The 14,453-nt window shown below is 44.7% G+C and overlaps 2 protein-coding genes across 2 annotated transcripts in view; one reads left to right on the top strand and one right to left on the bottom strand.

The window, feature by feature from the left end:
• Positions 1-14,453, top strand: part of LOC147905942 (NAD(P)-binding Rossmann-fold superfamily protein) — a 120,778-nt gene that overhangs the window by 43,737 nt on the left and 62,588 nt on the right. Inside the window, exon 8 of the mRNA XM_087375754.1 lies at positions 4,974-5,089. Within this exon, the coding sequence (XP_087231880.1) occupies positions 4,974-5,089 (116 nt within the window). The remainder of the gene's footprint in view (positions 1-4,973; positions 5,090-14,453) is intronic.
• LOC147905943 (ATPase GET3B-like) overlaps positions 1-14,453 on the bottom strand; it is a 221,915-nt gene that overhangs the window by 157,788 nt on the left and 49,674 nt on the right. The gene's annotated exons all lie outside the window — the stretch shown is intronic.

Raw genomic sequence — 14,453 nt, 5'->3', positions numbered from 1 at the left:
TAGCTTGTAGAATATGAAAAACTTCCTCATGCCAGGGAATTCTTCTAAGCACCAGATCAGCCCCTTTCATGTAAAGAACATCATCTATCAGACAATAATAAGTACAGCTTTTAATAAATCTGTATTTTCTTTGTTTTTGAACTTCTTCAGGCACTTTACCAGTTAACAGGAAGCTTTCCTCACAAGCCAATGTCTCCCTTCCTTTGTATAAGTGCTCCTGCACTCCTATTGCATCAGCATAAGTTGCTGTAATTTCCTGCGCAGCATCATGTGCATTTACATTCTTACCTCTTTCAATATGCTGGAGTGTCCAGGCATCCAATTGATTTAACAGTTTCTTCACCGCGCTTATCCATCTCTTCAAATGAACATGCTTAACCTTCGAGACACCTAAAATTTGCTTCACAACCAACAGAGCATCTCCCTTAATCTTGAGTCTCTTAATACCCAGACTAATGCATACTTTCAAACCTTCGAAGAGGGCTGCATATTCAGCTTCATTATTACTGCTGGCTTCGAGCTAAATTCCCATTTTTCGAATCTCCTTTCCTCCAGGATCATAAATGACAATTCCTCCTGTACTTTTATTTAAACTTTTTTTGTAAGATCCATCAAAGTGTAAAACAAATGCATCCTCTAGTACTTTTTCTTCATTCATGTCAGTGTTCTTCTCCACATCTTCAACTAAAATAGGTCCTTCCTTATAGGTGAGGAGATCAGCCAAGGAAGCTCTGGTAGAGTTCTTAACCAAGAAGGTAAAAGAGTACTCCTGTAACCCTACTATCCATTTAATCATGCTCCTGGAGATGTTTGTACTATTCAACATATGAGACAGTAGTGAACATGAGGTGAGAACCTCAAAAGGTCTGGACAATAGATAAGACCGAAATCTCCTACAAGCATACAAGAGGCTAGCCAGGACCAATTCAGCCGTTGAATACTTCCTCTCTACTTCAGTCTTCACCCTGCTGGCATAATAGACTGGCCTCATATATCTGGAACCCTCTCCTTGCTGCAAAAGAATAGCACCAATAGCATCTGGTCCTACGGATGGATTCACATAAAAAGTCCTGGAATAATCTGGTGGCTTTACACTTGAAATATGAGTCAAGGATTCCTTAACTGCCTCAAACGCCTCTTCACTCTCTGTCGTCCATTTTAGAGGCTTAGATTTTACCAGCTGATGAAGAGGATACAAAATCTGAGATAACATATGAATAAATCTCGACAGATACTTCACCTTCTGGAGAAAGGTATGCAACTGCTTGGTATTCTCAAGAGAGGACAGCATAACTAAAGCTTTCACGTTACCTGGTCCCGGCTCAATCCCATTCTCAGATACAATATGCCCCAATATTTTAATGCTGGTCTGAGCTAACTGAGTCTTCTTAGGATTTAATTGACCACCATTTTTATCAATCTCATAGAATACTTGATCCAGCTTGCCGCAGTGCTTTCTTCTTCCACTGTAGACACAGATGTCATCAATAAACACTTTACAAAATTTATCCAGGAAAGGTGATAAAATCAGATCTGAATTCTCCTGATAGTGCGAGGGGCCGTTGGTAACACGCATCCTTGCAGAGAAAGTCTGCAGCCAAGTTCTCGCTTCTCCCAACAGACAAAAGGATAGAATCTGAAGAAGGACTTTTGGAGCATTCTTGTCTTTAATAAGAACTGTGAACTCCAAGCACTCTAAAAACCTCTCTGGGTCTTCATTGGGCAACCCGTGAAATCAAGGAAATTCATGAGCCATCTCTCCTCTTGACTAACTTATCTCAAACACACTTCCAACCAGAAATACCACCCAACCTCTTGTGCGAAGAAAACAAAATAATCACTCTACTGAAGAAAACATACCCTGCATCTGACTGGCATTCTTCTTCCTAAGAGCAATCACTTTCAAAGCCTTTTGAACCTTAGCATGGAGACGTATCACCCAAAGTTCAACATCAAGGCATCTATCTCTCTTGTGTCCACACTCCCCACATAACTCACAATGAATCACTCTCATGCGAGGCTTTGTCTTCATAGTTTCAATCCCTAACCACACAGAAATTCAAGCAACATTCCCCAGCCAATCTTCTGGGCCGTTTTGTCTTGAGTATCCAATCTCAATTCAAAACTCCTCCTGTCCCTAGCAGGATCGCGAAAAAGATGATAAGGAAAAAAAAGGAAAGACAACCAGGAATTATGTACTTCACCACGTCAAATAGCTGAGACTTCATAGGGATCAGCTGCAATGTGGTCTCATAGATGACGAGCTTATGAACTAGGTTCCAGAGTAGGTATCCAGAGCACACAAATAACAAGTCAATCTCCCACACAATCTGACTAGAACACACACAGGAACACACAAACTCTTTGAAAGAGGGGAAAGAAGGCTTTGACTTGTTGTAGCTCTGTGTCAACCAAGAGTTGTTCATACACACAGTCGTTCCTTGTACGACAGATCAACCACACATGATGTATCTACAACACCTTCTTCCAGCAGCTTGTATAAGTAAAACAGCTCGTACTTATGCTTCTCGTATGGAATCCTCATGCACAAAGAACCCCCAAGAATGCTAATCCATCGAGTCATCCACTCCACCTATAGATTCATGAAACCTCAACGATCAAAGTCCCTGATCCCTATCATGACTTCCGTTCAGTCACTATTGCATCTGCACACAAGCTGTACGTCATACTCAGAATTGTAAGCAGCCACATCACGAGTGCTTCCAGCAGCGACAACTCCCAATCTGTCTTCTGTTCCAGCTAAGCTCCCCCACGCAGCCTGCACACTTGTGCGTGATTAAAGGTAACAAACCCACAGCCCAAAAAAATAAGCGACTCGTACTTCATGTCGATCAGTCCGTTAGCTCTCCGCTCAGCTAATCGTCAGCCTATCTCTTCTCTTCCATACTACAGCTCTCCGCTCAGCTAACAGCCCATCAGCCCTGTGCTATTTTTTTCAGATCATCACATCGCATTGACAGCCCTACACAGCCCAATCGCTCTCTCAGATCGTCACAGTCCTCTACACCCTGACGCAGTGCTCTTGTACAACAATTTGGAGCCTGTGAACCATCCGTTCATCGACCAGCAGATCCTCTCCTCTCTCCTTCTTTGCTTTTTTCCCCCCAACCTCATCTCTTCCGCTCATCCACATTTTTCAGAACTCTCTGGTAGTCGCCATCCTAGGTATCAGCCCACTCCTCAGCCAGAGCATCCCAATCCTTAATCACGTAGCCACCTTGCATGCATACATTCCCTTCTAGATTTTCCAGCCACGTCATCACGTAGAATTTACCACTCTTCCATTTAAAAAATGCAAATATCCCCCAAGGCACATTAAATGCACATTTTGGACCTTTGGTCACACAATTCCCACACACATTAGCATGCACATTAAGACTTACATGCACCCCCGTACACCCACATGAAAAGCCCCTTGACATGGACACTAGAACATATCAAATTCCCGTAACATGCAAGACCACATTGACTCATGAAAAAAAAAAAAAAACCCTTCATGACTTGATTTTACATGACCCCAAAAACATTTTCACTTGACCACACACTGGATACCCTTGGTCTGGAGGTCTGGTACAACCACATTGCATTTCATCATTTCCCATGAAGTCCCTGCAAAACATACTTTATTGTCTCAAAAAACTATACATTAGTCCATTATGCTTGTGAAGGAAAAATCCACAAATGCCAAAAGCCCACACCTACCCTAGATGTGTATAACTATGTGCCTACCCATAGCTATATACAGTGCTCAAAAATTTGATACAAGTTTTGTCCTATCACTGTCCTTTGTTTTGCGGGGCAGCCAAAGCCTCTGCACCTCCGCCCCGTCTGAAGGGTTTTGAAAATGTTCCTCTTGATCAAGCACCATGGGCACACTCTCTTCTCACCTGAGTGTGTTCGACCTCCCACTGGTGATAAGAGAAGAGTAATCATGAGAACTCTATTACAATTTAAATTTCCTCTATCACTATTTTTAGTAAATAGAACAGTGCATTCGATTTGGGGATTTCGAAGTTAAGGCTACCATGTCGAAGAGCTAAAGAGGGCGAACATTTCATTCCAAAGGAGCACTAGAGGGCACAATTTCAAACTACATTTTTTTTGAAATCAAAGATTGAAGACCCAAAAGTCCGTGAAGACTGAAGAAACCTTATAAGAAGGGTGCATGGGGGAAACTGAATCACATGTCCTACATTAACTCTATTCTCTCCATCTTGATCCTACCTGAAGATTCTAGGCTAGATGTGGCCCACCCATTCAGCCACTCTAGTAGCATGTTTCACTGACACTATGAGACAACATATCATCCAAAGTGCTTCCAAAGACAAGCCATCGTGGGCTTGTTCAATTGCAAGGGTACACTCTATTAGTATGCTAAGTGGTAACAAACAAATCAAAAATCAAAACTTGAAATGAAACTGTTGCAATGTAGTATACTAAGGCCCTAGAGTCAAGCATGAAGTGCCCAGGAGGTGCAAAAGACCTCCCCTACTAGGTAGTGCTATGGTAGGTTCCTCTGGTGGGCCGCGAGCATATCTCGGATTTGCCTTTGTCGAGTTCTTTGTGTGTGTGGTGGGGGTGCAGCCTCTGTATCCTCTGTATGCATCGAAGGTCGAACCATAGCAGTGGTGGTGATCCCTCGTGTTTGGTGTTCACCTTTGAGTAAAGACCAAACATACTGAACTGCCATTGTCTGTTTCGTAGATCATCTTTGCTTTGTGCTTGGTGGGTGGGGTTTGGAAGGTTTTTAACAAATATGGAATGCCTTGTTTTGTGAGATTTCTATATCAATATGGCATGCCTCTAAGCTGATGAAGAACTATTTTAGGATGAGTTTATATCAAAATTTTTGGTCGAACTAAGATGTTTGAATTGGCCATGAGAGATTATAGGTCATGATGCCATATTCTCATTGACTTGATGATTTGTTTTACCTTTTATGTGGAGTGTAGGCAACTATCCTGAAAACCGGTCATATGGTGGGGACTGAAGATCGCTTGCTTAATACGTGGGCTAGTCAAGCAAAGAGGCTTCCTTTTGTTCCCTTGTTTGGTGGCGGCTCTACAAGGTATCTCCACAGGTGTAAGAAATCCTAGATTTATTATATTTAGAAATGTGCTAAGGAACAGAAAGGAGACTGAAATAACAGAGAACAAGGAATATTTGTACTGCTTGAGTGTCTGTAGTGTCATCCATACAGTTGGGCCTCTCTTATATAGAGAGTGAAGAGTCACACATGAAAAGGTGTGTACTCCAAAGTGTGTGTGCATGAAGAGGTGTGTACCCCTTGTGAAGGGTGTGACCCTTGATGAGAGGGTACATTGCAATAGGAGTGTCTCTTCAATAGAATGTCTCTTGTGAAGGGTTGTGCCTCATAGGAATTGTCCCGTCGAAAGTGCATACCCTTCCACAAGTGTCCATTCATCAAACCATCCATAAGTCTAAGATATAGAGAAAGGAATACGTCACAAATCGTGACATCCCCTCCCACTCAAAATAAGACCCTGGTGGAGATAATGAACTGATGTAGAAAATATCATGGTAAATTCTGAAAATATTGCTGTAAAATGTCAGGGTACTGCTGTAAGTCTTCATCAGATTGCCAAGTAGTGTCGGAGTCGTCCAGATCTCGCCAAAGAACAAGGAATTCCGTGATTAGTCGATGTCGAGTCTCTCGCTGTCGATGGTCCAGAATACGCTCAAGAATAAGGAGAACATAATCATCTTCGATTTCTGGGACATAATCACCTGCAGGAGGAACTGCTTCATCGCCTGGAATGTACGTCTTTAGCCAAGAAATATGAAATGTCGGATGGATTTTACCCCAGATGGTGGTAATTCCAATTTGTAACTTAAAGGTGAATTTTTCTTGACGATCTGGAAAGGTCCATAGTATCTTGGTCGCAACTTAGGAAACACAGACTTAACCGTCTTATAGCGATGTGGGGCTACAAATAATAGCAACATGTCACTAGCGTCAAATTCCAGGTGACGTCTATGTTTGTTGGCAAACCGTTGATACCGCTCTTACACTTTTCGCATATGATCCCTGACTTGGAGTAGAATGTCGTGCATTTCTTGAACCAGTTGATCAGCTAGGGCCACTCGATGTTGAAGTACAAAATTCGTTGGTACGATCGGAGTGTGTCCATAAGCTGCTTGGAATGGAGTCATGCTGATGGCACTATGAAAAGAGTTATTATAAGCAAACTCAAGGAGTGGTAGATACTCTTCCCAAGCTGCTAGGCATGACTGAATATAATGTCGAAGCATTTCTTCCAGAACTTGGTTGACTCTTTCAGTCTGGCCATTTGATTCTGGGTGGTAGGCTGAACTGAACAGTAGAGTTGTACCCAAAGATTCGAACAGTGAAATCCAAAAGTGACTGGTAAACTTAGGATCTCTGTCGGATATGATATTCTTGGGCAATCCATGGTGTCAGAAGATGTGTTGTATGAAGAGTTTGGCGATGTCCGGAGCCTGTGCACTTCTTTTGCAAGCAACAAAGTGTGCCATTTTGGACAATCGATCAACAATTACCATAATCTGAGTGTTACCTCGGGAGGATCGTGGTAGTGTGGTAATGAAATCCATGGAAATACTTTCCCACCTTTCAGTTGGAACTGGAAGAGGCTGAAGAAGTCCTGCTGGAAGTCGTCGGCTTGCTTTCATTTGTTGGCAAGATAAGCAAGATGTAACCATTTTGATGATGTCGCTTTTCATCTGAGGCCAGTAGTATGTTGTACTGAGTAACCTATAAGTCTTGTTGATGCCTAGATGGCAGCATAAGGAACTACATGATGCTCTTTTAACAAAAGACGTTGAACATCCTTATCATGTGGTACACAGACGCGATCTTGATAATACAGAAGGTCATCCGTATAAGAATAGGATGAGAAAATCTTCTGTTCGAAAGTCGAAGGTTGATCTTTTGAAAGAACTTGTATTGCTGTGCCGAAGTCTTTATCATTGAAATACTTCCCTTTGAATGAATTCGGAACATCCACAGGTAATGTAGAGATTACCATAGCTGATGCTAGAGTTAACTTGCTGAGAGCATCTGCAACTACATTGCGTAGTCCTGGAATGTACTCAATGGTCATGTGAAAGTTGGCCAGAAACTCAACCCAGCGTGCTTGTCGAGCGTTCATGACTGGCTGAGTAAAGATATACTAGTAAAGATATACTTTAGAGAGTGACTTGCATCAAGACTGCTCTTGTAGCGATGTCGGAAGCATCGGTCATGACCTCAAATGGAAGGTTTGGGTCAGCAATAGCCATAATTGGTGTGGTAGTGAGTGCTTGTTTGAGTTGTTGGAAACTATACTCTGTTTCGGCAAGCCACTGAAAAACTACTGTGCTTTTCCATAATTCGGACATAGGAGCTGTGATTTTGGAAAACTGATAGACCTTTGTATGGTAGAAGTTTGCCAATCCGAGAAAAGAGCGGACATCATGAACATTCTTAGGAGTAGGCCAGTTTCGGATTACCTCGACCTTCTTGGGATCCACAGAGATGCCTTGAGCTGAAATAACATGTCCCAAATATTCGAGTTGGGTCTTGAAGAACTCACTCTTCTCAATGTTGATGTAGAGACAATTTGCGCGGAGAACTTCAAAAACTTGGTGAAGATGTTGTTTGTGCTCATGTAGGGATCTGCTGAAAACGAGGATGTCATCGAGGTAAACGATGACGAACTTATTGAGGAAAGGCCTGAAGATGTGGTTCATTAGTGTCATGAATGTGGCCGGGGCATTGTTTAACCCAAAAGGCATGACCAAACATTCATAGTGTCCATACTTTGTTCGAAAAGCTGTCTTGTACTCATGGCCTTCTCATATGCGAATTTGATGATAACCTGAATGAAGATCAATTTTTGAGAATTGTGTGGCATGTTGAAGTTGATCGAAGAGGTCATCGATGCGAGGCAATGGATACTTATTTTTGATAGTGAGCTTGTTGAGGGCCTGGTAGTGGATGCAGAGGCGCATTGACTTATTCTTTTTTTCCACAAGTAGTACAGGAGATCCGAAAGGGCTGCGACTGGGCCAAATGTGACCTTTGTCGAGTAGTTCGGTCACTTGTCTTTGGATTTCTTCATTTTGAGTGTAAGAAACCCGATAAGGGGGTTTCGACGGTGGATTACTGCCGGGAATAAGTTCGATTGGGTGATCCACTAGTCGTCGAGGTGGTAACTGCTTTGGCAATTCCTGTGGAAAAATATCCAGGTAGGGTTGGAAAAAAGGTTGGTTGAGGTATTCAGGAGGATCCTTTGTTGGTGACTCCGAAACTGCCGTAACCAACAGAAGTGAAGTCTTTACTTGATGTTTACGAACCCACTTCTTTACTTGTAGGGTAGAGGCAACTGGGGTTGAAGGAGAGTCCCTAGAACCAGTTAGCTCAATAAGTTTTCCTTGGTGGACAAACTGGATAGTATGGCTGTGAAAACTGATTGATGGATCATAGTCGTAGAGCCACTGTTGTCCAAGTATGACATCGTACCAAGAAAGAGGCATGATGTCGAAGTTCAACTTGTCCGTATAATGTTGGATGCGAAAAGACAAGTTTTTGATCGTGGTGTTGCACAAGAAGGTAGTTCCATTTGCGAGTTCAATCTGATAGTCCATAGGACTAGGACTGGTGGTCAACCGAAGTTTGTCAACCATAGAACTAGCTAGGAAGTTATGAGAGCAGCCACTGTCGATGAGGATAGTGACCGTTGTTCCACGAATCGATCCTTGAACACAAAGTACTTGAGTGGCCAGGGAAGGTTCGCCGGGGTTGCTGGCAAGGCTCATGTGGATGGTATTTGCCATTCGAACAGCTTTTCCTTTCTTGTCTTGTGCTGGGGTAGCATCTTTTGTTTGGGAAGTGCTAGGTTCCATATTGGAATTTTGCTTTGGTCGCTTGGGACAATCGAACCATCTATGGTCGCCTGTATAGATGGTACAAAGTCCTTTTGTGTTGGAGTTGTTCTTCTTATCAGTGGCCGCACCTTTATGTTGGGGATGACGGTGATGACTTTGTGAAGAAGAAGAGGCGCGATCCTTGGAGGAGTGCTTCTGTTGGAATCCAGCATACGATTTCTGAGACTTGTGGGGATCTTGAGACTGTTGTTGACCTTGATTACCCGATTTTTTTCTAAACTTGGGGTTATCTTGAGGGCGAGCACCTTTGGCCATAGTAGAGTTCGGTGTTCTATTAGCACTCTGCTTTCCTGTGTTTTGGAAATCAGTAATGCGCTCTGTGTAAGCAATAGCACCAGCTGTGGTGGTGATGTTTGCTTTGAGGACATCAATGCGTAACAAGGGATTTAGGCCTGAGATGAAAGCATGAAGGCGATCATCATCAATTAAACCATCAATCTCTAGTACCCATGTGGTGAACTGAGAGATGTAGGAAGATAGGGACCCTGTTTGCTCCAACTGTTTGAGTTTTGATCGTGCTTGGAAGTCCGCATTGGTAGGTATGAAGTGCTTACGGAGCACGTGTTCAAAACGTTACCAAGTTAACACACTTTTGCCGTCCTTTAAGCGTCGTTGCCACCATAGGAAAGCTGTATTCTTGAGGAGGGAGGCTGCCAAGGCAATCTTTTTGCCTTCAGTGAGGTCAACAGTATCAAAGTACATGCGCAGTTTTGCGAGCCATTGGTCAACTGTTCGGCGGTTTCGTTGACCAGTGTAGGCTTCCGGAAGTTTAATGTCAAGTCTTTTAGTTTTGGAAGCTTGGAGTAACCGGTAGAGGGCACAGAGTTCAGTGTTTTCTACCTTAGGGGGGAATGAGTCCACATAGTCGTCTGGTTGCATCACGTCATCCTCTGTATGTGTGGTACTGCGAGAATCTTGGAGTTGTTGGACCTTCTGGACCAAGTCGGAGATGCTGTCATGAAGTTGGGAAATTTGAAGTTGAAGTAGTGCTTCGCCTTGTAAGTTGACTTCAGGGGTCTTTTTTGGACTTGAGTCGCTTATCTCCGGAGAGGCTGCACGTGAGCGTTGCGACATATCTGAGGTCCCTGTGAGAAGAGCACGAACCTGCGCTCTAGTTTGTACCATTCCTGGAAGAAGATTCGGGCTGCTCCCTAAGATTGCTCATGTTGGAGGGGGCAGGAGAAACAGGATGGAACCAGCCGTGGAAATCTGGTAAAGGAGGTCCTGTCTGAGGTAACACTGGTGATTCCGAAATGGGTGTTATTGCTCATGAGAGTACAGGGGTAGGTTGCAGAGTCCACGGATCTGAGAATGGATAAGGAGCTGCTGTCAGAAGTGGAGGATATCCAGGAGAAGGAGTGCCTTCAGAGTGTAAATACTGTCTTGGGGAAGGTACAACTTGTATAGGAGGATATCTGGGAGCTGAAGGAGGTGGAGAGTACCCTGGAGATGCTGAAGCTGAGGGGTAAAAGTCTCTGCAAAGATGGACAGCAAACTTGTGAGGAATATCGGGTTCTGGGTATCTACGTGTCTCGTGGAACACAACCAGGACTATGCTGAGGAAGTAATGTAATTGAGGTGCCTCACGCAGAAGGTATAGGATGTGGTCCAAGTCACTGGAAGGGCACGTGACACAGAAGACCCACGATGCAAAAGCTCTGAAATGGGCTGGTTGTGCAATCTAAACACGATATTGTGTGGTAGATGATGCCTGAGGTGTCCTTGAAGGGACTGGGGAATTACCAGGGGTTTCCATGCTTTAAGGAGGCGGCTTTCATTTGCTGTAATTTGATAATGAGCGTCAAATAACAATATGAAAGAGAATCCTTAGAAATAGAATGGAAAGAATCCACCTGGAATAGATTAGAGCTGCCCGACTGTGCTGAAAAGCGTGTACTAGCGGTGGGCTTCGGGCTGGAAAAAGTACAGCATCAATTGCGAGCTGAAGGAGGTCCTGATGTCAGGCTTCAAGTTTCAAAATTAGGGTTTGCTTTAGAGGGAGGCGATTCAGCGAGCAAACAGTCCGGTTGTGGGCAGAAAGATGTTGCCAGCAAAACCACGAACCACACAGGATCTCGATCTGATGTGTAGAGGCGAGGTTTTCTTGTACAAGAGGGGCTGGCTAAGGGAAATTGCTGAACAACAAGGCCTCTGTTCGCAGGCTGAGATGGTGAGGTGAAGAGATCTAGCAGGCTGTGCAGAAATGGGCGTCAGGCTGTCACTCTTCAGGGCGATGGAACACATCCATGGCTGAGCAGAGGCTGGCGAACAGATAGAAGGCTGAGGGCATGATTTGCGCGACTATGGAAGGCCGCCAAAGGCTGAGCACAAGGCTGCAAACAGAAAACGGCAAGCTTGAAGTGGGCTTGGCGTGGGCTGGCAAGCAGGCTTGGCGTGGGCTGGCAAGAAGAAATCGGCAAGGGAGGGGCAGAATCGACATGAACAGACTGTACAGAACAGCAGGCGTGACTTTCGAGAAGAGGGCGCGATGTACGAGACGCCAAAGGCCAATTTGCGAAGGCTGCAATAACTGCTAGGCCTTGCTTTTCCCAAAAATTAAAGGTTGGGTTACTTGAACACAAGGGTAATCTTGGGTTGAGCCTTAGGTTTAGGGCTGGTTGCCCTTTTTAGGCCCTCTAGGTACCCTTTTGTAGGGTGGTGCTTGGTGCCAAAAGGTGTGCCTATTCTAAGGGGTGTGACCCTTGGAATAGGTGTACCTTTTCATGAAGGGGTGTGACCCTGTTTTAAAAAGGGGTGTCCTCACACGAAAAGAGGTGTCCTTTTTTCCACGATGGGGTGTGTCCCTTGGGTGAGGAGTGAGAAACTCTTCATCAAAAGGTGTGTCCGATGGTGGAAAAGGTGTGTCCCTTGGTTTTGGGACAGCCCAAGCACATCAAAAGACACGATTTTTGTCGTGTCCATTCACATCAACTCGTGATGTGGGGGAGATGGAGAGGCCATTGATGACTTTAGGTGGGGTTGGCGCTAAAAATTTTTACGCTCATTCTCTCCATCTCTTCCATGCACAATGTGCACGGATATCCTTCTAGCGGAAAGAGATGTATCAGATAGGCGCTACAGATAGGCGCTAGAAGGTGGGGGGCATTTCCTACAGGCAGGAGCGAAATTTGCTCTGACACCACTATAAGAAATCCTAGATTTACTATATTTAGAAATGTGCTAAGGAACAGAAAGGAGACTGAAATAGGAGAGAACAAGGAATATTTGTATTGCTTGAGTGTCTGTAGTGTCATCCATACAGTTGGGCCTCTCTTATATAGAGAGTGAAGAGTCACACATGAAAAGGTGTGTACTCCAAAGTGTATGTGCATGAAGAGGTGTGTACCCCTTGTGAAGGGTGTGACCCTTGATGAGAGGGTACATTACAATAGGAGTGTCTTTTCAATAGAATGTCTCTTGTGAAAGGTTGTGCCTCATAGGAATTGTCCCGTCGAAAGAGCATACCCTTCCACAAGTGTCCATTCATCAAACCATCCATAAGTCATAAAGAAAGGAATACGTCACAAATCATGACAACAGGCTCTCTCTCTCTCTATATATATATGTGTGTGTGTGTATGTGTGTGTGGTGTGTGTGTGTGTATTGGAATGGTGTGGTGGTGTGTGGTGTTGGAAGGTCGTGAGGGTTGCTGCTCAGCCTCCCCAAGCCTCCGTACAGGTCCGCGTCAGGCTTCCGTTCAGTCCCGCGCTCTGCCCGTACAACTGTACGGACGCCGTACAGACAGCTCGCTTCTTCCCTGCGCAGCCCCGCCACATCTGCTCGTCCTTCGACCTTCGTCCCCGCTGTATAGCCGTACCCTTCGTCCTTTTTCGTACAGCCTGCCTCGCCTTTTTGCGTCAGCCGCTCCTTCCATCTCTGCACTCCGTACAGCCTCTGCGCTTCCTGTCACCTTCCGTACGACTCCACCCCCTCAGACTCTCTTCCGTACATCCGTACGATTTGTACATTCCGTACAGTTCGTACTTTCAGCCTGTTCCTTGTCCGTACAGTTATGCTCTGCTTCTGCCATTTCATCAATCCTGCCCTGTTTCTCTTCATGGAGGACCAGTTCAAAAGTTACTCTCGTAAGGAGTCGACCCGGGACTCCAAAAGACAGCAAGTTGATTTCTCTACTGCAGATTCTGTAGACGCTCACTATGTTTTTGACATGCTTAAAGATGAATTTCATCACAGCCGGAAGGAGTGGGCCAAACCTCCCCCGGCCATCAAATACAAGTTGAAGCTGCCTTCATTGGTTGCTCCTCTTCGAAAGTTCTCTCAGCAAGCAGTTATCATTTTTTTCCCAGGAAAGTTACCTTCAGCAAATGATGTGGCCCAGTGGGTTCAAGCATTGTTGGGAGGCTGCTTTGTTGAAGGAGTATACTTTGCTTCTAGGGGTTTTTATGAAGTGCACTTTTCGGATGCCTCATATCGTCAACAGATATTGGAGATGTCGCCCTTATTCTATGGCAGACAAATGGTGCATGTCATGCCATGGTCGCCAAACAAGGATTACCACAACCTCATTCGACATCACTGCCCCGTATGGGTTGAGGTAGTGGATTTTCCGGACTATATGAGGGCTGAGTTACCAAGTTTGGCAGCCACTTCGGGGCAAGTTGTATGCCCACCCCGTCCTTCGGGTAATCGCAATCGCTTTTGTATTCTTTGGGATACAGATCACCCGACCCCTCCTTCCATTGCGGTAGAAGTGGAGGATGTTCCCCTCGGTGAAAAATATTTTGATTTGAAATGGGGAGTTTTTGCAGGTGCTTGTTTCACATGCCATAAGTTTGGCCACTTAGCCTCATAGTGTCCTGCAGTCCTGCATCAGCTCCCACCCACAGCTATTGCTCCAGAAAATACTCCCCCCCCAACTTATGCCCCGGGGTCTAAGGCAATGCCTACCAAACTGGGTGATGTGGCTCCCAAATCTATCCCTTCCAAAGAAAATGTGGTTCAGGTTTCAGCTAAGCAAAAGGATAAGGGGAAGGGCAAAATTTTAGAATCTCATGCCTCTCCCCAGGGTGCCTGGCAACAACCCAAAAAGGTATTCGCTCTCAAACCACGTCCATTACAATCTCGCCATTGGGATGCTTCAACTTCTACCCGTGGTTAGACCTCTACCCCCGCTGACAGCCTTGCTTCTCAACTGTGGGTTGATGTGTTAAAAAGAGGCATCCTTGTATGTGACAATGATGAGGATCATAGAGCTAATGATCCAGGAGCGCAGGTGGATGTTGATGTCATGGCTGAGGCCTGACAGCTTATACTTTACTCTGCTTTTTGGTTAGACTGTACATATCTTCTATGTCTACTTCAATTACTTGCATCACATACAATGTTCAGGGTCTTTGCAATGTCAATAAGTGGAGACTTTTCTGGCATTATGTACATAGAATGCATCCCGATGTGATCTCTTTACAGGAACACAACCAACACTTCTTGGCTGGCCAGCAAGGCCACTATGCTGGTTATGATATTTTTTATGCTGGTACAATGCA

Source organism: Dipteris shenzhenensis, chromosome 1 (genome assembly GCF_047967505.1).
Source record: "Dipteris shenzhenensis isolate YYH24624 ecotype China chromosome 1, Dip_SZ_1.0, whole genome shotgun sequence".
In the NCBI taxonomy this organism is placed as follows: domain Eukaryota; kingdom Viridiplantae; phylum Streptophyta; class Polypodiopsida; order Gleicheniales; family Dipteridaceae; genus Dipteris; species Dipteris shenzhenensis.
This window is presented reverse-complemented; position numbering and strand designations above follow the sequence as displayed.